Raw genomic sequence first — 23,927 nt, 5'->3', positions numbered from 1 at the left:
ATCATTCTCCAGACTCCTGCACTGATTAGGAATGTGGTTGAAATTTACCACTTTCTACGGGTATTTTAGAGGGCGCATAGCGTCAAGTCACCTAACTCTGTTTACCAAGATCATTAATGTACGCTCCACTCGCTTACCACTGTAGCCGGCTGCGAAGGCAACGCCATAGATAATCACCACAGAGACTGCAGCTAGCACTCATAACATTTCTTTTAAAATAGTACTCTGGGCAAAGCGTTCGTGCTCTCGTTTAACGCTATCGATTTGTCGTAGCAGAGCTAAAAGGACAACAGGTAAGGGCATAACTAGGTATTCCAGTGCCTGGCTAGAATTTTTTTTGATTTATTATATATTTATATGTTGGAGTAGTGAGAAAAAGTGCCTGTGTATAGGACCCAAGAAGTAGGGGAAAAGATTTTAGTGCACATTTCGCAATCATGCTAATTTTTTTTTTATAAATAAAACTCATTAAAAGTTCTAGCAGCAAAATGAAAATATGAACTACATTGTATGTACAGGATACATATGGTGGCAACCCCATATAAAATACTTTCATGACACTGCTGCTATGGGATGATTTTTACCAGTACAGACCTTTTTTTTTCTTTGTAACTAAACAAATATAACAGTAATCTGTCTTTCACGTTAGCTAGATGTTATCTTCTATAATAATCGCTAATAATAATACGACTGCCTTACTGTTATGGCAGGGACCATATGTTATGGCAACCGAACAACACCGTTTTCACCGCTGTTTTTTAAACTTTTGCTTCCATGTCTCTTCTAAACGAAACCATGGCCAGCACTGAAATTACGAAGCTCGTGATAGTACTGGATACTTAAATTCTCGTCTAGTAAAACGCAAATTTGATCACTAGTGACCAATTCATGTAAAATCTATACGCTCTACTCATAGAAGTAAATGTGGAGTTCCTGATTGTATAGTTAATTCTCAATATTGATCTTAGTAATATAAAACTTCCGCAATCACATTATCCACTAACGGTGATTGCCATATGGTGCCTGCCGGCGAGATGGGCTATCAGGGTGCATTGCATCTCCAACTTTCTTCTCTAAGGAAAACGGGCAAACGCGTTTGGGTTCTGGAGACGCCCGATGCTATTGCCCAAATGGTCGACGTGCGGAGCTTAGATATGAGAATCGTTCTAGGCGTTTGGGAGCGAGTTAAAACTTTATCTCAATAGACAGTACCTCAATCGATCCAAAGTTCCCGCAGGTATTGATGATCGTAGATGAAAATTCACATCAGTCGATCAATGTGTAGAAGCTCAATACTTTCAACCACCTGTGGAATTGCCCTAAACAAACCAAAAAGTTAGCGTCTTCGCTTTTAAGTGCAGAAAAAGCCAACTGCTACTTCGAACAACGAAGGCGAAATGCGTTCAATAGAAATTTTATTAATTGATACATTCTGTGCCGACGCGATGACTGTAGTGACGATGGGATGAAATGTCGTTACCGATACGGGTAGTACGTAGCTTCTTTTAAAAGCTAGCTTTATGTATAAATACTATAGTCTGGGAGATTATCTGAATTGGATGATGTGCTTCGAATCACGGTTAAGACGCTCAGCTAAGATTGGAGCAGGTTTCCGCCGATCTCATTTACATTGAGCGGCACATTTTTTGAGGTATCTAATTTTTCTCATAGAATGTGCGCCAGCTTCTTTTGACAAAAGCACTGTTTTTATGGTACTGTATTATTTTATTGTTTGTCCTTACTCGGTCGAGTGAGGTTTATAGCTACCGATTACCGCTGTAATTATAGCTAGGGAAGAAAGATCCAGATAAACGCAATTTATACTCAAGAGTGCTCGATAGCAGGTTCTGCTTCCTGTTGCATTCTCTTTAAGCATGGCTAGCTAGCTATCTCAAAAGCACGAAATTGCGTAACATTGCATTGCATTACGCTGTTCTCTCTGTCAGGAGAAAAGTTATTCATGCCAAAAATACAACAACAATTTTTTTCACTGATATTCATGTATATACATTTTTTTTTTTAAGATAATTTACTATTTTTGTTAGGCGCGATTTTTAAACAGTGACTTCCGCACTCTTTGACACATGGTTTGCTACCAGGTAGATGTGATGATTTTCCGTCTAGCATAATACATTATCATATATTTATTGCTAACTTATGAAATAGAAGATAAATACACGGAGGTTGTTGCGGCATATGTAGAGAGCAGATTCCGCTGCCACAGTGGTAATAAGTTCAAAATGAAAGTAATGGCACATAACGTCAGTGGCAACAGCCAGAGCAAATGAGGTATATTCCGCTAAGGCCGCAGTCCAATGAGGTCGTGAAAAACGGAACGGTCAGATTTTTCCGTATAATATATCTCGTTAACAAGTCACCGAACAAAACATGAGAAACTGTAGATTATGTATTAGAACACGCACGAAATATCGCTTATAGTTAGAGTGAACCCATCTGTGTGCAGCCGAACAGATATTGCCTTAAGACTGTTGCATTGGTACCTAATTATTATTATATTAAGGAATAGGCCGCAGCGAATAGTTAGTAAACACATAATGTATAACTGGGTACGGTCAGTTGATATATCCGTATCCAATCTATATAGCGCAATGTCGATCACAAGTGCATCCTTCTCCTACTGACGACAACGACAATTTGCCGTTCTGTCTATTAGCCAATTGGCAATATCTTCGTTAGGAGAGGGGTCGACTGTCAAAGATAACTCTGAAAGGTGTGAAATTTATCCAGTACCACTAGCATCAGGGGCTGAAATGGGGATAGACCAGTATTTCTAACGAAAGGACTCGGCTGTTATATGCTTAGATCGAGCTATAATTCATAGTCAAGTCTTTCATTTTTTTAATCCTTTTTTAAAAATAAAGTCAAAAGTATTATCCATAACAGCTTCAGATTGCCTCTTTTCACCCTCTGACAAAATCAACCGCCCGCACAGACATAGTTTGGCTCTTTCGGTAAAGGCTTACCACCTTTCGACGTCCTGGTTGCCTGGCAATTTATCCTGCACGACGCGTAGAAACGAACAGCGGCGTTCACCCTAACCGAAACCGCGTCTGTGAGACCGTCCGCGAGAAATAGGTAAATTTAAACATTAAGCGTTGTAAATTAGTTATGCTTACATTTTTGTTCACTCCATGCTTCACAACAGACATAGACAAAGCGGTTGGTGCTGCTGTAGACCAGTTGTACTTTCGAATGTCGAAGCAACGCCCGCGTTCTTGCGGATCTCGTTTGTCTTTTTTTGATTTTTATCTGATGACTGTTATGACAAAAAGCGAGATCGAACCGAGCAATCGCTGCCTATATTCCTATAAACACAATCGTATATGTGTAGCGCATAGCTCTCCTTTCGATAATACTGTTTGTTAGCGAACTCGTTTGATTGTGTTGTTTGTTCATAGATTGATTTAATTAGACGCGCACGAATAGCCACTCTTAATCGAAAGGCAGCCATCGCAATTGTTCCAACGGCAATCTGTTGTAGGATGATGTTTGCCATGTACATTGCCCATTGGGGCTTTCGATAACACTAGCCAGTTCAAATATATCAAAGTCGAAATGAATTAGCCCCAACAATGAAGGATATTTAAAGAAGAACCCTTACGAAAGAAGACAGAAGAGCACCATAAAGCAAGGTCTGTTTTTAGTGAAAGAAAAATGCCAACTACTTCTCCAAAGTACATGTAGCGGCGAAGATTTGAAGATCGTGCATTACTAGTAGAAGATCGTTGAAGGTTAGCAGTACAGCTGACACAAAAACTATTGGCCGTAAAGTGGCCATAAAGTAGCCACTCGGTCACAGTAGTCAATAATAAGTTTATTTAAATAAAGTCCGCATGGCGACCTAACCATCGTAATGTATTTTGTCCGTGTGTAATACCGACATTGATTCACAGTTCTATTTATGCCATCTAATAATAATCCTTTTTTATAATAAAAAAAAAAACACCATAAAATCGATAATGTGAAGTACTTTTATTGTCGTTATTATGGCTGGTCTGTTCGTGATTTATGTATGCATATATACATGTTGACAGTTGAAAAGCTACTGCCAGTACAGGCTTTCATAACGATATTCTATTTATGCTGACTGCGATTACGTTTATCACAGCATAAGCAAATGCCAAAAACAAATCGATACATTCATCAGAAGTGCCCGTGTGACCCTGTTTCTCCGAGCAAAAAGATCGAGCCTTCGCTTACCGATAGGCTCTCAAGGGAATATCAAATCAACGCTTACATGCCTCTGCGAACATGTAGGCCATACGCCAATATGCATAAGCCTACTTTAGGAAGATTTTTAGTCTAAACCGATCTGGCTGGGCTAGATCTACCTAGAGAGGGAGGCCGATTAACCTACGTATTTATCGATAGAAGAAAAACGCGCACGTGTTATTATTTTCGTTTATACGAATTATTCTTATTGAAGTACCAGACTGGCGAAGCTGTAGATTGTCTCGTGGCGGACCCGTCTATACTACACGGATCTCTGCACAGAGATACCGGACATACGTAGGAGAGCGCACGTAAGCTATTAAGCTGACTGTCACCGACGTGCATTTAGTAGATACTTTCAGCCTAAGCTGTAAAACGAAGGTTCTACGAAATATCCTATCTAACAACCGATTTCAAATGATTACGAGCTAGGCATCTTGCAATATGCTCCGAAGAATGTTTCAGCAACATTATCAGCGAGCACGCATTTTGTAAGGGACAGTTCCTACCTAGCTACGGTGACGTCTTTGTGCATCATTCCGTGCCCTATAATGTGCAATTGTAGAGCAGTGCGCTCTGCAGCACTCAGTGTCTATAATCAGTAACTATCTGCTAAAGGATAACTCGGCCATACTTAAGAAAGGTCCGTATTCAGCAACAGCTCTTTGAATGAAGCCGTATTTTATATGATTCGATCGCTGTGATCCTTGATCTAAACTTCTTTAAATCATTGCATGCACGTTTTATTCATTCCTGGACGATGCCTGCACAATACTGATATAAACTTTACGTACGAAAGAATAAGAGGATACAATAGCTTATTTGTTTTCAAAGATTAAACGTCTCTTACCTTTGACCCAAAGCGTAAAAAGTCTTTGGATCGAGTACGGGTTTAGTTTGTTTTTCTGAACTCAACAAACTATAATAGGCTACATATTATTTTGAACCGGCTGCCTATCATCATTTCAGACATGGTGGCAAATATACTTTCGGGTACGCAGACAGCAAAAGAGGTTCGGGAAGCTCTAAAGGCTGAGGTTGCTGACCTGAAAGCGAAACATCCAGGCTTCCAGCCAAAACTCGTCATCGTGCAGGTTGGCGGTCGCGAAGACTCAAACGTGTACATTCGTCAGAAGCTTAAGGCTGCCGCCGAAGTGGGCGTTGATAGTGAACACGTGAAATATCCACGAGAGGTGAGCGAGGCAGAATTGCTTAGCGGTGTCCAGAAACTTAACTCTGACCCTCGCGTTCACGGTATTATAATACAGCTTCCACTTGACAGCATCGCAAAAATCGACGGAGGTGAGAAAGTACCCCAGTGCCGTAGATAGTGTATGTGTACTGTGCGTAGATGTATGTTACAGATAAAAACTAGTCTCAAACAATCAGGCCGTTATTTTCTTATATTTGGTCGAACACGATATTGAAAACCCTTTATTTGCTTTCTCAGTCACTGTGGCAGCATCTGATGTACAGATAGTGCCCATTCTTTTTTCTCTCTCGTGAGGATACGTCGACGCTGTTGTTCGCATTATCCTACGAGAATGTTAGGTTCAAGTTGATACGATTTAGGGACTGCTAGTCATTTTGAAACAATCACACAAGGCTGTCACGGCCAGGAGTTAATTTGTTAATATCTTCCGAATGTCCTTGGCTGAACGTCTGCAGCCTAATCCTACCAGCCGATTTGTTTCTGGGACGCGAATCCTATCTGGAGGTAGACAGGGTTGGATCTACTGTTCCATCAGCCAGCGCTGAAGTGCAATATTGTTTTTGCGGCCGTTGCTGTTATTGTCGCTATCGACTTCTTTGCCATACACTATATCAATTGGATGTAGAACAAGGAAAGCTCACGTGCCGCTTACCTTGACAAGTATTTGACAAGTCGATAACAACAGCGACAACAACCATCACCTTCATTGATATATTTGGCTTAGCTTATGCTGTACGTTTGCCAGCAGTCCTTAGCGTATGCAATGTTTGAGAATTTTGCGCGGCTTCAGCTGTATAAGCTAAGTCTAATCGCGTTTTGCAAATAAAATACTTCAGGCACAGCTATATACTGGCCGTGTGCAACCATAAGCATAACTAAAATAAAGAGCACACGTAACGAGGCGTAACAGGAATATTGCTGACTATAAGTGAGGGTAGCTGCCCTCACGGTGCGCAACCATAGCTGTCGTTATCGACGGTCTACTACATTCGGCTCTCGATACGGACTTCGTACGTTATTGGAAGGGGCTGGAGCCAGTTGCAGGCGGTAAAAGTGTTTCATGTCTTCACTGCTGTCCTTGTCGTTGCTGCCTGTGGGGCCTGCTGTCTTTCTCGTCATCTCCTTTGGTACTAATCAACTCAATTTGCGTTTGTCAGGGTCGTTGTGATGAAAGCAGCGCCTCTTTGTCTGCTATGTCTTCCCTGGCCTCCACCATTCTTTGCTATTTTTCATAATGGCAACAAACGATAATTTTATCTTTGCAAAAGTCCTTTTCCATTAGAGTCATATGCGGTTCTCTCTGAATCAGCATCTGAATAAAATAACTAGATCATGGGTGTGTATTTGCAATTCCTAAAGTACTAAGAACGCCACTGAAATTGGCTGTATAAAGGTAAGCGATGGTTGAACTGAGTAGCCATCGGTTTGATAGTCGGATGGGGTAGTCACACATAGAGACTCTGCTAATTAACATCAAGTTAATCTGCTGCTCTCTGAATCTGCGGTACATCGAGTTCTGTGCATTTCAACATGCAATAATGTGTAAGCTTATGTCCATCACAAAAACTTTCCTGTCATTGTCACCTAAGTAGCACATCATATTATTATTAAAAGTAAATTCTGGCACGTTTTTCTTGTTAAATTCTCACTAGTTTTTCTGTAACAGGAAATCTTTTCGAGAAGCACCTTTTACGCCCCTGTCAAGGGGTCGGCGGAGCTTTTGGGTGAGGGCATTTATCCTAAGTTACTATTAGCGACTTGCTTTGTTTTGTCGTTCCAATTACGTCGTTCCAACAAAGCAAATAATGGGGCATGCACTTAATTAATTAACAATATATCAGTAGAATGTTGGTATCAGCCAGTGACAGTTAGCGTGTTCTAAGCAACCACATGTTATCTCTCGGAATTATACAGCAGATACCGTCATAGAGTGCGTTATATCTAGAGGTATAGAAAAACGTATTGTTATAGAGGATGGTCATATGTGACTTCCGCAAGAATCAGAGGACATGTTCGTCAGATCTAGCTAGGCACAATACATAGACTGAACCTTTAACGCTGGTACTCACAACGATAAGTCCGTGTGTTTGATATTTCTATGTAAATTCAGGTAAAATTTGCAATGCGGTATGCCCTCTCAAGGATGTCGATGGCGTCCACATTGAGAATGCAGGACGATTATCTCACGGTGAGCTCGAAGGATTCTTTCTGCCATGCACTCCTCGAGGATGCCTTGAACTAATCCAGAAAACTGGTATTGAAATTTCGGGCAAGAATGCAGTCGTAATTGGACGGTAATTTTTTTCCTAATACTAATCGAAAAAAATATATTTATTGCCTCATAGTCAATCTTTCGTGACTTTATGGTAGCTTGATGATTATTATTATTATTATTATCAACAATGTATTAAATCAAATCTTTAAAGCTACACCTCCTCCGTGTTTTCAGTAAACTGAAGATATCTGCTTTTTCGCTGTGGGTGTACGTGAGTTAAAATTGAGTGGTCGGTGGATTACGTCTTGACTTCACTAATATGCGTAGTTCTTTTCTGTTGTATTGTTTTCGATGTCATCTGTGATTGTCAGCTCGAAAATTGTAGGCTCCCCTATGGCATGCATTTTGCGTAACGTTAACGCTACAGTGACGATGTGTCACTCCCGAACAAAAGATGTCCCTTATTGGACTCGTCAGGCAGATATTATCGTCGCTGGGGTCGGTGTGCCAAGGTTGGTGAAACGTGACTGGGTTAAGCCCGGAGCTATTGTGATCGATTGCGGTATTAACTCAATCCAAGATCCCACGTCCCCTAAAGGCTCTCGGTAAGCTATGAGATGAACGTTCTTCGGACGTGCTCAAACCTACGATATTATTTAACTTCATAATGAACTGCAAATAAACACTGAGCACCTGTTGCTATATATATTAACACCTATACACCTTTAGCAGTTACTTGAAAAATAATTTTTTTTTAATATAATATTATTGTAATCGGGCCAAAGCTAAATCGACCAAACTAGAATCCATCCATGGATTATCATAATTGCGAGAATAGTCAAAGTGAGCGGAGTGCGCTCAATAGGACCAAACGCCATGTTGCAACGCGCTGGCACTAAAAAATATTAATGACAGGCGTATTGGGTAATTTAACTATAGCAAAAAAAGATAGGAAGCCGACAGGTGAAAACCTTCCCGTCTCAAGACGGCAACAGCATTTGCCATGAAACGACTTCTACGGCTGGGCCTTCTTAGCAATTTGGCGAGAATCCTACAATATGACCTAATTGAAAACGAAAGAAAAACGGTACAATATGCATTATCACTGTGAGTTTAAATGAATAGCAGGTATTGTATAGCCGAAGCCAGAAATTTCAGCACTTCCGCTGCACTTTGATGATACTGTATCATGCCAAGCTATGACAGATCTATTGATGGCTTCTTGAATCAATATCTGGTCGAATAAAATTCCCTTTCTTGTGTTGCAAATGCTGTGCTATGCTAATGCTATGGCTATACTGGCAGACGAAGGAAATATGTAGCAGAGTTTTTAAGGTTACTTCCAGACGTTCCGCGGACTTTTCCCTAAAAGTAAAGTAGCTAGATTTTTTAAGAGCAACTTTATCAGTGGTCATGTAACAGGTTCGTATAGGGATTCTCACGATCGTTTCGAATTCGTCGATTTATTCGCTAACCAATTTTGTCTATGAATCCTTGCCTAGGTTGGTTGGCGATGTCGATTACGATGAGGTGAAGGAAGTGGCTTCATGGATCACTCCAGTGCCTGGCGGCGTCGGACCAATGACTGTAGCTATGTTAATCAAGAACACAGTTATATCAGCAAAACGAGAAGTCGTTGGCACTGTGAAAAACTTCTAAACATTTCCAGTTCACTGATGATGGACTGTAGAAACGGAACTTCATCTGTAGCTGACGTGTAACGCGAAAGCAGACAAAATACATTTACTATAAATTATGTCTAGCGATATTAAACCTTGAACCAAATATTCATCACCTATTCTGCTATCTAAAAACGCTCTAATAAACGTCTGCGTACGACGCCTTTACAGTTGAATTGGCCCCATTGAGCCTAGGAGTCTACAGGCTCAGCTTCGTGCTGTCTGCGGCACCTATCGTCCGCGATATCTCGCTGTGCGCTCCCTTTGATTGTGTGTAACTTGAGCACTTCCTAATATAGCGAACTCAGTTGAAATGTGAAGACTAGCTTGTATAAACCTGTCATTTGCTACGTACAAAGGCAGCAGGTTTAGACTTATAACGGAGTCATGCATACAATGCCCAATCATCACAGTATTGTTCATACATAGCTAGTGTCTGTTCAAGTCGCGTAAGTTAAACTACTGTTGCCTAAATATTTACTATTTTCTTTACGCTATACTCGAAGAAACGTCAAGCCTGATAGTATGCCTGCTGGTAAAGCTATTACGATTCTGTAAGGAATCCCGTAGACGAGGTCTGCCACATAGTTGTACAAACGGTTCGTTAAAACGATGCGATCCTAGGAACGTTTTCATCAAAGTCTGATAGTTGCGATGACACACTCCAGTGCAATCGTGTCTCATATTTTTATTTTGCGAACGTATATTTTTATAGCTATAGTGTGACACACGAAGTGATGAAAAACATACAAGAACAGCGCACTTAAACAATGGTAAACTGTCTAAAATGCAACGAGCCTTTCAATTTTTCAGCCTAGCGCTAATTTCGCTTTAGTCAATCGTCGCCCGACCTTTACTCCATTTGGTTATCTTGAAACATACTTTACTATCTAAAGGAAAATGGTGGACTTGCGTTAGAGCACTATGCATAAAACGTATTGGTAAAACTTATGGTACGCAGGGCCGTGTAAACGAACATGTCTGATGGATAGGCCTTTACAAATAGGTTGTTCAATGCTATATAACGAACGTGTCGCGTATAGGTATAACTCGCCGTCAATGACATCTTTCTATTCAAAAAAACGCGGGAATCGAGCGCGTATAGCCACTTGACATGCATTTCAACCGTCTGGTCCTAATCCCAATAGAACGACTGGAACTTATATGAAGACTTCAGTTCCTTTTTGCAATTGTCCAGTCGTTCACTTCACTACGCTCGACACAGTAAAGCTATCCTTCTGAAGCAGTTTATTTTGACACGAGGTGCACCTCTGACTGCAATTTCATCATCAATCGAGTGAGGCGAAGACACTGAGCCAGCCAAGTCTTACTTCGATAGGCTCTGCGAGACCCAAATAAGATTACACGTGTTGCTTATTGTCATTGAACTCAACTTATGTAACTACGGTTTTGATAGCCGGTCTACTTCAACCATTAATCGCTCAATTAGGTTACGAGCATATAACTTATGCTTAATTTATGTAATTTTATACATTTTTTCTCGTTTGACCCGTAATACATACAAACATACAACACCTCACATACACCTGGACACCAACGTCGATCGATGTCACAAATAGATAAAGCGCTTGGATAGAAGTCGTTTGTTCACTGAAATACATTCCACATTAAGCATTATATGTCCCTGCCACATTAAAATAAAAACCTTATTGATATATCATAGATAATACCTTCATTTGAAGTCGATGGGAAAACGGTAGCGCATTCTGGCCTTTAGAGCATTTTTACTTTAGTAGGTGATGATTACCTCGCATACGGTTTATATATGAGGACGATTTTTTTTGAAACATTATTTGTTGCACACGCTTTGTTGCACACGGAGGCCGCCACGAACGGTAGCTAAGTACGCGCATATAATGACATATACTAACGGATGTATCTGCAAAGTCAACAATAGATGATCGAATGAAACCGTGAAGAACTATTAAGTGTTGGAAGCTTTTAGTCTGACGAGATTACTATCGACATTCTAAACCTAGAACCGCATACGTTCCATGGAACATACGTGTGGAGAGTCATAAAGTCAGATAGAACCTTTATTGTACGATAGTCTATACCTACCTATACGGAGAATGGAGATTAGCTTACTTCTTTTAGAATCTGTATCTAATATACTCGTACGGTTCATTAGCAATTGGGTGCATAGGTCAAGAAGGACGATGCATTCAAAACCGCACAGGCTTGCCCTGCAGATCTTAGTGAAATAACGCCTTTCAAGTGTAAATAAAATAATCATCCTACCTTATAACTTCTTCAGCTTAAGCTATAACTTCTTGCCGAAACGATCCACAGCATTATAAAGTCATGCATAAGATTCTAACTAATAACTTGCGTAAGTTGAGACGCGGAAATGTATCACTTTTCTAAGGGTGTAGAAAAACAGTTAATAATGATAATCTATATTTACCTACTGATCTTACCGATGAAACTGTAGGACGAACTTTGATCAGTAGGACCTTTTTGAATGAAAAGATATTTTTTGTGTATGCTAACGTAAAGTCGAAAAAAGTATGGTCAAAAATATGAGTAAACTATGAGTCCCTTAACAGTTGTAGATGCGAATAAAATCACCGACGCCTATTCAAAAAGACTGGTCCAGCCCCACTGTTTTGCACTACCGCCAAACGTTATCCGTAGCTAACTATTTTTGCTTGTAAAGCTATACTATATTATACTATAATAAATAGCGGAGAGCCAGGATTATGGTCTCACGCGTTTTGCTTTTCGGTCTGTTGATAGCCAGGCTGCCGCTAGAATTACTATAAAATAGACCGTAAGCAGAGCCGAACTAATCTAGTCTCTTGCTGCCTTCACACCCCTCTTGAGGCTTTACGAACTGTTCCTTCCATCTGAACGACGATTTCGATCTTACATTTATATGTTCACGTATGCAAATGTGCGCCATTTACACTTTAGGCGCGCTAGATACTATCTGTGCACTTTTTACGCAACTTAAATCCCTAAAAGTAAATCCGATACTGCTCGTGGCTAAGCTCAAAAATTGAAAGGTCGAACCTTTTCCTTTTAGAGCTAGGCCTTAGAAAATGAAAGCGCGAGAATCCGCTACTAACCAGCAGCTAGTGGCGGAGTTGGATTGAAAGTTTCCAAACAAGTGGTTCGCTGGCAGACTTTTACCTGTGGAGTAGCCTGGGGCCATAACAGATACCACCTGGCTTATCTTCTGCTTCCGGGACTAATCTTTCTCAGTTTATCCCACTTTCATATGAGAGTTATTAGTCCGCGTGCTCAGGTCAGTCGTAATTAGCAAAGGTTAACAAAATAAGCCGTACACCTGAAAGACTATCGCTTGCAGTATAACCTGCGTTAGAAAATAACTTGTAACCGAACGTCAGTAGCAGAAGCGACAGCATTTGCAGCTTTATCAGCATCGACGATAACTTTAATCACCGAAAAATGAGCAGGATGAGAGTCAGCATTTGCGACAGGAGCCGAATAGGGAATTCGAACCAGGATCTGCTGATGATGTTGTAATCGTACGGCGAAATCCGCAGTGACGCCTGTTTAAGACAACTTCGAAAGATAGGGTTCGCAACACGGTGTAGCTATTGGAAACGGTCTACCGAATTTCACTACCTAGGAAGCCTAATCCATTACTAGCTTAGAGAAGGGTCGAAAAAATCGACGTTGGGGACCAGAATTCACCGCCATTACGCGCTCGATGCGTTTTAGGGTCGAATGCTGTTTAGTAAACTATCCTGCAGCGTGTTTCAAAACTTAGTGATGCATCAGGCGGAAATTCGAACAAGACGCAGAGAATTAGTGTATAAGCAAACTGCTCCAAAAAACAACCAGAAGTTAAATACAGTATGTTGTTGTAATCAAACAAAATCCAAATAGGCTAGCTATGCTACCGATGTGCCAGGGAGAATCGATCCCATAGTCCTCTGCCAGCTTAGGTCAGTGCAGCACCGACATCGATAGTATCCTGGCCCTAAAAAAATTGCTTGTATGCAAAGAGGTCTCTGACGCATATGAGTTTAATATAGGCAGTCGTAGTTAAGGGGTCAGATATGTTATTGAGAGAAATACGTCCTAAAGTTGAGAAAGCGCATTATATCAGTAGCTAACAAGAAAATTTTTTTTTTAGGAAAAAAATCTCGCTAATAATTCGGCGACGGCTTTGCAGCGGAGTTGTCGGATTTTTATCATATATATCTATATACATTGAACTTTACGTCAGAAAACATGCTTAACGATTATATTACATATATATGCATAATATTACTAAATATACGTTCAATACTAATTCAATAATCTTGAATTAATAATGGTAAGGGTAGTACGGTACGCGAAGCGGGATTTGCATAAAACAAAACCCTTAGCGAAATCTTAAATCTTACTCTCGGGCTATTTTTAAAGTAACGCGTAGCGACAATACAGGATCGCCATGTGCACGATCTATGATACCAGTCATCTGGCCCACTATAATATTGAACTATGCCACTAAATGGATAACATCATCATTTTGTGAAAGACGGAAGGTGGCCATTGGCCGAATATGACCGAGCTAATGCTGCCACAGCAACCTGCCTGGTCTTGCTTGGCAAAGAAATGTTTAAGTATCTTTTTCGTTAAATACAAAGCGATTTATGCGCCTAATCTTTGGTATATATATATATCATGATAGATAAACAATGTAAAACGAGTCTCATCTATAACAGCAGAACAGATAAGGACAGATATCATCGTCGTTTCAGTCACTCTATCATATGATCCACTTACGGTGAGGATAACGCTACGGTATCCTTTTGTTGGCTGTCAATGGCACCACTGTCGAGTTGCAATCTTGCCACCATTTATGCCTCAGTATATCTTAAGCTGATCTTTCCTTACCAGTCAGTTTACTAACACAACGATAATGACTAGAGAACAAACGATCCAGAAAGGATCTCGATAAACAACACGTCGCAGCTTCTCTGGTCTAGGGTTAGGCTTCTTTGCGTGCCGCGCACCCAACGTGACGCCGTCAGCCAGCCTTATGATCTTTGACCACTCTGGCAACGGGGTGAAAATACTGCAGGTTACTTGCCTTTCTCGTATTCCTTCCTTGTCATAGTCAAATTTAAATATGCGCTTGGTTTGCGGTGCATTGCCACGGACCAGACTTGTAGCCCAACCAAGTGGCTTCCATGGCGGCTATAGGCCCATGCTCGGTGCCGCTTCCATTCTGTCATTACATTATAGTATTAATGTATATGTATATATATCAACTATATATATCACGTACCAATGCACGTGAAGTGGCGCTGCTCAGCCGCGTTGTTTGTATATGGGCCGCAGTCACCTTCAGCCCTCTTAGTCTCCTGTAACTAAAACTCTCACTATGCCTTAAACTATGAGACTAGCGGTAAATGTAGAGGGCACGGTACAGAGCAAACACAATTATAGCGCCAGAACGATCCCACGATGCTGTCATTTGTTAGCGTTAGGTGTCTGTGGATGCAACTGTCGATAAGAAAGGACAGAATCACTAGGGGTTGAATTAGGTCGAAGCTGAAAGGTGTGGCAGCTGGGAGCATTTGTAAGGTTGATGCCTAGAAGAAGCCACCTGCCGTGTTAAAGGACGCTTATAGTAGCATGTCGCGCGTGTTGCAAGCCATTGACATGAAGACATGGGCACAGATTACGTCGAAGGAAGCTGACGGCTTTGTTTATGAAGTCACTGGCCAGCTAGTCTGTTTAAACTGGCCGCGAAGGTCATCACGTCGGGCTTCAGTCCGTTCCGATCTCCGCTCATGATCTGGAGGCTAATTTATTCAACGTGGCATGGGACGCGGCTCTATTCGGACCTTGTAGCAACCGCTCAAGAATATCAGCACTGACCTATAATATATCACACTACACATTGTTATCAGTGAACGTCAGTAACTGCGAGGTATTGATGTATGTTGGACCGCGTGCAGTCCTCACTAATTTTATCAGCATATCGCGATGACGTCGAGGCTAAGAGAAGAGAGGCTGATAAGACGCCCAACGTTTGAGTCAGAGGCCATTCTGCTTGAATTAGATAGTTAGGATATATATCAAGGGAAACCTCGTGTAGCAATGAAAAGAATATACAAAATAAAAATTTGAAGTCTTCTTGCGTGCAGGTGTCTGTCCTTAAGTTGATCTTGTATACATATTCTTGGAACGGGCAACGAGCTACGACTGACATTTACCAGTGTTTTGTCGAAAAACATTACTGAGAGAAAAACATAAGTGAAGCACATCTCCAGGTTATCACTTATGAGAATAAATGGGTTTGTACTATTAATGATTTAGTAAATGATTTGGCAAAGGTAGAGAACAGTAAATTTACAGAAAATCTAATTAACATTAAAATTCACTTTCAGAAAATCTGTTCTTAACATCCTGCGTGTATAAGTTAAATCAAATCGATGTTAAATCGTAAGATTTGACTGCATACATAAATGTTCTTGCAAGTATATGCTCCTTTTTAACCCATCAATCTGAGATGGGCCGTAGCCCAGTCAACACAGAGACAGTATTGAATGCCGAGTCTAGGGTACTGGTTTCTTGAGGTCTGTCAACATATATGCTACTAAAATAACAGCTTCTTTTACAACAGTGAGAAGCAAGTGTAAATTAAGTGGCAAGAGAGTATTTGTGCATACTCATTTTTAATATGGGCTTACAGAACGAGAACTGCGATAGCCCTTTTATCAGACAAACTCCGACCAAAAAAACAGTTATGTTGAAGACATGCAGGTTCCATTAATGCCATACATTAATTTATTATAGCTAACTTAAACGTAAAACTAGATCAAGTTAGACATAACAAAATAGAACAGTGGCGGATGTTGACTGCTACAGGTATACTGTGAGATAAGCATTTGGTCGTATCGTCATTTCCATACGCCCTTATCACTCCATTCTACCCCGCTCTCCGGATGTCCTTGATCCCTTCCGTCTTCTGTTAACATTGTAGGCGAGATACCATAATCTTTGCCCGTACAGGCCCCAGAATTCAGGAATTAGAAGTCTTTATCGCCTAATGATTATCATCCGTTCTTCATCAGCTGTTATTAATGCCGCATCTTATTCACAGTGAGTACGGGTGTGTACGCGAATGTGAGTGCTGGGTAGGTCGGGTATTCCATAGGTCGTCAACGGGGTCTATATGTGTATATATATATATATATATATATATATATATATATATATAGAACAGAAGAAGTTTCAATTTGTAATGCTTCGTTCATTTGTATTGATGGACACCCCACAGTACGAGTTATTTGGCAGTTCGAGCTGCTGCTGCAATCACTACCACCACTATTACAAGTACTGCAAGCTGACCGACCAACCAGTCGCAGAGGTCTCTGTCTACCTGCTTGCATCTAATGATACCACGTCTAATCTTAGGTGGAGTTCCACTTGCAGAGAGCGATTGCTGGCTCGCTGGTGTGCGTTTGAGCTCCGGGGCGTAACGTTTCTTGATTTGCATCGGTAGAGGCGACCACAGGGAAAAACGGCACCAGAGGCTCCAGCCCTCGTAGGTCAACATAGCAGTGAGTCTCCTGCTACTGTTGTGGGGGTACCAGCGATAGAGCTAAATTATTATAATGGCTCCTGGCAGGAAACTTGAAAGGAGGAAAGGAAGCACCAAGGAGAAGAAACATAGATGCGGCATATTGACAGGCAAGGTCCAGATCAGATATTCCCCGCAAACGAAACCACCTGTCCGCGTAACGTCCAACAACAGCTGGGAACCCGCCGTTGGTCTCATTGGAAAACTTCTCATGGGAGCATACGAAGAAAGGGAGACAAACGAATCCTGAAAGCCTTGCGTTTCCTCTAATGAAAGTTAGCCGGGTCGACCTGCCACAAACTTCGGATCTACTGCCAACACAGGCCAAAAGGGCGGAGTAGAATAGGTGGCCGATGTTCGCTGCGATCGATAGCTAAGGTGGAGCGGCGGTAGGTAAATCAGCAACGAAGGTAGCCGGGAAGAACATTTGGGCTTTCTTTCAGCCAATGCTGTCTCGATGTCGCTAGTTGAGGCCTACGGGCCTCCGACAACCCGATATCAGGAGTAGACAACACCGATAGTGTTGCCTACTCCTGATACTATCTATTAGATTTCGTTTTCCCAAAGCTGATCCCTATTGTTGGTGGCAGTTGCCTTCACGGTACCTATCCGATCCAGTGTAGGCAGCCATAGCGAGCTTGCTTACGCTCCGTCCACCATCCCTATCGAATTAGTTTCGGCCCGAATATCTGTGGCTGCTAAACCGAGACAGCTGGAGACATTCCGAAATCATATTCGCCACGAGCATCTCATCTAGATGAGATGGCAGGAGCTGATAGTGACAGAGTCACAAAGCATTCGACCAGGCAACTGTCCTTATGAGTTATGGTTATGATCAAGACTATGTAAAGACATTCACACACGTAAACATGTATCTGGCAGAAAACTAAGTGTTATTGATGAAAACCTATCCGTCCCGTACACAGAAAGCCGGGCTTAGTCCCACAGTGTTGTTGATGTCTACTACTCGATGCGTTTTGACGGGCGTACCCAGCCCTTCTAAATGTTAGAGCCTTTGACTTTGGTGGAAAAGGCCACTCGTCATCAAAAGCCAATTAGACTGCATAAACAGTGCCGATAGACGAAGTCATTAAACTGCCGTACTGCCCACCTTTGCTTTTCCCACATTACGCTGCCAGCACAATTGAGTTTAGTTTCGAGATTTGATGATGGTATCTCATAATTTGAAACCGGACAGCAAAACCCGTTGCGCTACGTCTACACATATGTTAGATAAGGAAAATAAGATAGTGATTAATTTATCTTATCTGTAGGTATCACATAAACTTATTTGAGTATATCAGGCCCTCGGTTCATATGCTACCTAGAGGGTAATAAATAGCAACAATTATGGTTTAGTAACGGAAACGAATACAACATCGCTTACGAGTGATAGTCGAGCTTGTTTCATCACACCAATGGTACTATGGCAGTATATTGGCACGCCTTCTTCAAATGTTTTCAGCTGGGCAACGTGTAACCTGAATTGTACCGATGTGTCTGTATGTGACTTAGTAAGGCTAGAGTCAACCTACGTGCTTTGCAATGGTACCCCCTGACATATTCTAGAGCACTATTCGCCGGTAATGTAACGGCACGTGCAATTCAGTCATATGTTAACCGAACATGTGGAGAAGTTTAGGAGAAAAGAGCTGAAAAAATGTTTGCCCTTGAGCGGGGGACCCGAGGCAGAGAAGGTTCAATCGCACCACTCAAAAAAATATAGCTCTAAAATTTGTTTTCTACCGATTCTTAGGATGAGACTAGTCAAAACCTCTGAACTTTAAGCAGAAAATATATCTAGCACGTGTCCACAGTACACTGGAGACTACTTGAAGTGACATGTGTGCGGATGCATCTACGACCACTGTTGTTAGCACGACAGACAACAAAACAAAAGGCCCACGTATTCTTTGTCCATCTTTATCTGGTTTGTGATGACGGCCGTATGTACTTTGCTACTTTCCGACGTATTCTCATCTGCAGGATGCTAGGATGAGCACTCCAGTTTATCTCTTGGCCTTCTTCAATTGCCTTTATTCAGGTCTGGCGACATTGCGGGCCATCATGAGTTTGCATGTCGCCCCTCCCAAATGGGACGTTATTGATAGCTCATTGGCAAAAGGTGACAGTCAGTCGCAAGGAGTATCTTATCTATTATGTATCACTAGCAAGTATGCATATGATGTATAACTGAAACAAATAGTAAATAATAATATCATTGTATCTTATGATCTAAAAGTTGTAGCAACAGATGCTGTAGAGTAGTGAAACGGGCCGGGGCATTCGTCAGCTATGCCCTTATCCTAATGCGCACATAAATAGCTCAAATGTGTATTTGATGAGCTTTCGACATGCATGAAGATATTATGTCAAGGTGCTGCTCCCGTAATGATACGTTTTGACTTTACAAATACGCACTAACCTTTCAGTGACCCTTTACTACACTTCTTATGAATAACGTTTATTATCGATAAATGAGATGTCGTACACCTTTTAGAACCTTCATTCGGAATCTGCTCCATTAAAGAACCAACTGCAAGCCGGATTCTGTTAAAAAATCATGAGTAAGTTCTTCTAAGCAGAAGCCAATGGGAGAATTTGAACAAAAACTCGGGATAATTAACCATATAGGAAATCATGGAGAAGCACAGACAACGTGCATAGTTGTACAATGATAACTGGCCAATTTATAAAAATATATGCCCGAGCGTGAAGGTGACGCGGCTATTTAAAATATATGTCTAATGAATTTCACAAAGCAAACCGGCCCACATGTGAATGAGAGATATATTATTAAGGTAAGTTCAGACGATGACTTAGAACTACAATACCACAAGCCCTGTTGCACCTCTTTCGCTTTCTTTAAGATTGAATTAGTTTTCGAAAATAAGCAAGTTACTTTAAGCATGGTATCTTCCTGTAGTGACAAGAATCATAGCAAAAACTTTCCTTACTACAGTCTGTCCATGGACAAGCAGATCTGTCCCTAATCAGCAATAAAAACACCGGTCTGACATATTTACTTGTAACAATGCAAATCGTCAAGAACGTGCCTGCATAGACGTCCCTGATGGTACCGAATACGATCAGTGTAGTACAGGGTCCTTTTCGAGATTCGGTATTTAGTTTTACTTTAATATCTACAACCATATTAAGAACTTGATTCGGTATTAGCATATAGTTAGCACGACATATTGTTACCATGTCATAAGTCTCTTGGAGAAGTCTTAGATAAGTCCAGCAAGACTAATTTCGACTGAACTTTCTAGTGGGATGAAATCCTAGCTGCTACAGCTGGTAAGCCATTCTGCCGACTTGTTTCCACAATACGAACAGCCAAAGGGCTTTCGTAAAAAAAGATCGACACTGTACCACATCTGATTTAGCGTCCTTCTAACGCAAGATGAGTTTTATGGCAATTTGGTAACATGATGTTTCGCAGTAGGCATCGTCTTGACGACTGAAAATATCTCTCGCTGCTTTTCGTGGAAAGCAGAGCATATCTCTGATTTAATTATTTACGCCTAATTTTTGCCGTGATATACAAAGCTGCTCTTACAGTCAGCGTACGAGTATATCGTTTTATATAACAGGCCACACCAAACTAAGGTAAGCGTCCTGCTCCAGCAACGTTGTCAAGCATTGCGTTACGAAATAATACGCTTGTGGCACATTTGTCACTGCCACGCTGGATCACATCTCGGCGTTGGAAAAAATACGCTCAGATATTAATAACTGTGAACAAAAATCAATGAAAACAACGCATTATTATTAAGCTTTGCAGCTGTATGTTTGCCGCTGTATTTTCTAAGTTAATTGGAAATACCTCAGACAGGTCTGGCGAAATGCACACCGGCTGGACTCCTAATGAGGATCTAAATTCTTTATAAAATACGTAATTTCGATAATTTGTTGATATTGGATAACTAATTAGCTGTAAAAATTAAAAAAATAATAATAATAATAATAATAATAAAGAACAAAACGTTATGGCTTTTAGCTTACAAACGATTTACAGTAAAGAAGGTAAAAAGCAATATGTGAAAGAAAAGCGATATATGTTTCAAGGACTTTGCAGTGATTGCAATAGGGTCACAACGATGGAGTGATGCTGACATATCGGCCACACGAAAACGTACCATCGCGTAATGTTAAAATGCTGGCGCTACCGGGTAGCCTCTTTCGAGTGATGACTTCCGTCGCCGACTGATTATAACCCAATAAAAGTCGCAAAGTTCCCAGGAAAAAAAATAGAGAAAAAGGGCACCACTTTCTAGAAACATTCACCTTATAATCACAAAATTTGGTTACTTTATACCCATGAATTTTTCTGTTCATGAGCGAACGCGTGATAAAAGAGACGGATTCTGGAAAATTTTCTCTGAGGAAAAACATCACGGTACCTTGTAATCAAGTATGGTTGTCAAATAAATATAAAAACTATTAGCATTAGCAGTACCTGTTACTGCGGGCCAATACGAAGCCAACGAGAAGACAGTTTAATTCAATATATCATAATTCAGCAAATAGAATATGAGGGACAAATACATATTTCCTAACTCAAATTCAGTACTAGTAACATTTGTGGAGAACGCCCATAAACATACTAGATCTGTACGGCTGAAATTCTGCAAGTATCCGCTTTAACATATATGAATATAAGACATTTTTCACAATAGGCATCATCTTTGATGTTAAACAGATGTTTATCTTAGGCTGTATGTATAAACCCGACCAATGAGAAGATGAACACTGATGGCCCTAGCCGAGTCCACTTCCAAATAAACAAAATCTACCTAAATATATCGCTTCATGCGAATATATTAATTTATAAAAGGAACATCTTAGATCTAGCTTGAAATCAAAGTATGGCTCGTAAGTACTAATGTTCCGTTGGTACAAGCATGCCAATGAAACATCTCACAAGCAACACTTCCAGGGTTATTAGCATCGTCAGTAAATATCTATTAAGAATTTCAATAGTGCCATTGCGACCTGTAGGTTTCCTATGGTAATCCACTCAATCAGTTCTCTCCTGCCATTAAGGATACATTAAATTCTAGTGGCGAAGCTAAAAAAGTCCTAGTAAAGGTCAGAAGTAATACGCACCTTCGCAGGATAAAATTTTCCTCCTTTAATCCTTTGTCCATTTATTTAGAACTATCCGTTCTAAAGGGAACCTTCGACTGGGACTCCTATTGATCTCAAGGTTGTTTTATGCACAAAATTCATTTACGCGAATTTGATCGTCAGCCTACGCGAGATAAGACGCGCGTGATTTTAAATAGTCAAATAACTAAAAAATAACCTCATTCTACCACAACTCATTATTGCCATCAACTAACTTCAGTTAAATGTTTTATAACTTATCGCTTGTCGGCGTTGAAATTAGCACTCGTACCAAAGAACGAATAGTCCAGACCGCGCAACGGGCAATCTCATATAACCTATATTCCGATCAATGCACTACCGGAAGGTCATAATAACACGTAGCAAGAAAACTTACTATATGATATTAGCTTTTTTCTATTCATTCCCTTTTTTCTTCTTTTTATCTCATTTTGTTATTCTTTCTTGCTACGGTTGTCTAGCGTCGGAGACGTGCCGCTCTCACACGGCCTGGCTTCGCACGATGTCTGTATCCATACGAGTAAAGAGCAATGACACGGCGTGTAGCCCAGCTACGTGTAGGTATTATATGTGCGAGTATGATGGTTTTGTATAAGACGGACAATAAGAAGCTGCAAGCTAGCCTGAGGCTAGCTGCTCGTCGATTTCTAAAGCAGGTTTCTCTTGTCCTGCAGTCACTTTTGCTACACATACATTCCTCTGCGTATTATGCTTCGTACTATCTATAATGAAAAGCGGCGATAACAGCGTATGAAGGTGTAAGAACACTGAAGTGTGAAACGCGTCATCGGACAAGCAGCTCATGGGGGTATGATACTTTTTGAGCGCTTCTGAAACCTAGTAGTATATCATTCCTATTAAAATAGATATTTGTATTTCAGCACACGGAGGCAAAGCGTCTCATCGGAATCTCGACAAAATCAGTGTCAGTCGTTTACGAGCTGCATCTACGTCAACAGAGATACCTGTAAGCATTATTTTTGCTTGCGCCGAGTAACATAAATGTTGCGGATGCGTTGAGCTACCCTTCATTTGGTTAAGGGTTCAGTTCGGGTCTAAATTTCTCGGTAGTTATTTTCGTCCCCTAAAGTCGCAAAGATTTTTTTATATTAACAGTCGGTAAAGCTCTATTGGCGCACGTAGATCCATTTAAGTATTACTCGAACAAGCTATTCGCAAAAAACGATCGAATAGAATCGCTTTTGTCAAAAACAAAAGTTAACTTCTGCAGTAAAGTACCAGGTCGGCCAGAATTGTCTTGTGGATCAATTTTCAAGTTTTTTAACATGATTCCTATTGTGGATGCTCCCCTTTACCCCATGCAAACTTTCCTCGGACTTTTCTATGGAGACTGGTTACAACGCAAATCTAGCTTTTGGACAACCAAAAAATCTATGATTTTGGCGGAGATTCGTCGGACGTTAAGATATCGTAGTATACCTACTTTGTGCTTAGTTTTCGAAGAATCTTCAACCTTTGCACGATGCATGTAGTTTTAATCTAGAAAAGAACTTGCGGTTTCGTTTTGGAAACGGAAGTATGTAACTTCCTTTGCGTACGAAGAATAGCTAACGAACGCAAGTCCGCTACGGGGAACACTCCATCAAAGCGCATACAAGTCTTGATGCGGCACTCCCAATAGACGGAGTTAATCATGTCCTACGTATTCGTCTTATTTGCAGTATTTTATGTTTGCTTGGTTCGCATCGAAACCTTACGGATTTAGATACATACTTTTTGATAAGGTCAAAATCGTACCTGAATGGGAAAGAATTCAAATGCGATTTTCATGAAAGGCGCGCTCGCTGTTTTGTTATTAAAGAGAACTCAGACACGTCATTTTTTATACTTGCAGCGGACCCCGTTAATGTTAGTTGTCCC

At 40.8% G+C, this 23,927-nt stretch overlaps 1 protein-coding gene across 2 annotated transcripts; it reads left to right on the top strand.

Annotated features, from left to right (window-relative positions):
* The first annotated feature begins 109 nt into the window (after window positions 1-109).
* Window positions 110-11,951, top strand: LOC111249782 (C-1-tetrahydrofolate synthase, cytoplasmic-like). Of its 2 annotated transcripts, XM_022804088.2 has the most exons (6): window positions 110-293; window positions 2,954-3,096; window positions 5,203-5,535; window positions 7,557-7,740; window positions 8,033-8,266; window positions 9,164-11,951. In XM_022804088.2, exons 3-6 carry the CDS (start codon window positions 5,205-5,207, stop codon window positions 9,318-9,320), a joined length of 906 nt encoding a protein of 301 aa, XP_022659823.1. In that variant the 5' UTR covers window positions 110-293; window positions 2,954-3,096; window positions 5,203-5,204; the 3' UTR covers window positions 9,321-11,951. The 2 variants fall into 2 exon arrangements, with proteins under 2 accessions (XP_022659823.1, XP_022659831.1); XM_022804096.2 differs by lacking the exon at window positions 2,954-3,096 and having other exon boundaries at window positions 111-293.
* Window positions 11,952-23,927: the final 11,976 nt, after the last annotated feature.

The sequence above is a fragment of the Varroa destructor genome, unplaced genomic scaffold, assembly GCF_002443255.2.
Source record: "Varroa destructor unplaced genomic scaffold, Vdes_3.0 BEIS01000001.1, whole genome shotgun sequence".
Taxonomy (NCBI): Eukaryota; Metazoa; Arthropoda; class Arachnida; order Mesostigmata; family Varroidae; genus Varroa; species Varroa destructor.
Note: the sequence above shows the minus strand (reverse complement) of the source record. Positions and strands in the feature narration are given on the sequence as shown.

Bases quoted from the DNA above. Each gene is read 5' to 3' on its own strand.
- LOC111249782 (XM_022804088.2), top strand. From the start codon at position 5,205: ATGGTGGCAAATATACTTTCGGGTACGCAGACAGCAAAAGAGGTTCGG. The intron at 5,536-7,556 runs GTGAGAAAGTAC...ATGTAAATTCAG, and splicing joins CATCGCAAAAATCGACGGAG to GTAAAATTTGCAATGCGGTA. The intron at 7,741-8,032 runs GTAATTTTTTTC...TGTGATTGTCAG, and splicing joins AATGCAGTCGTAATTGGACG to CTCGAAAATTGTAGGCTCCC.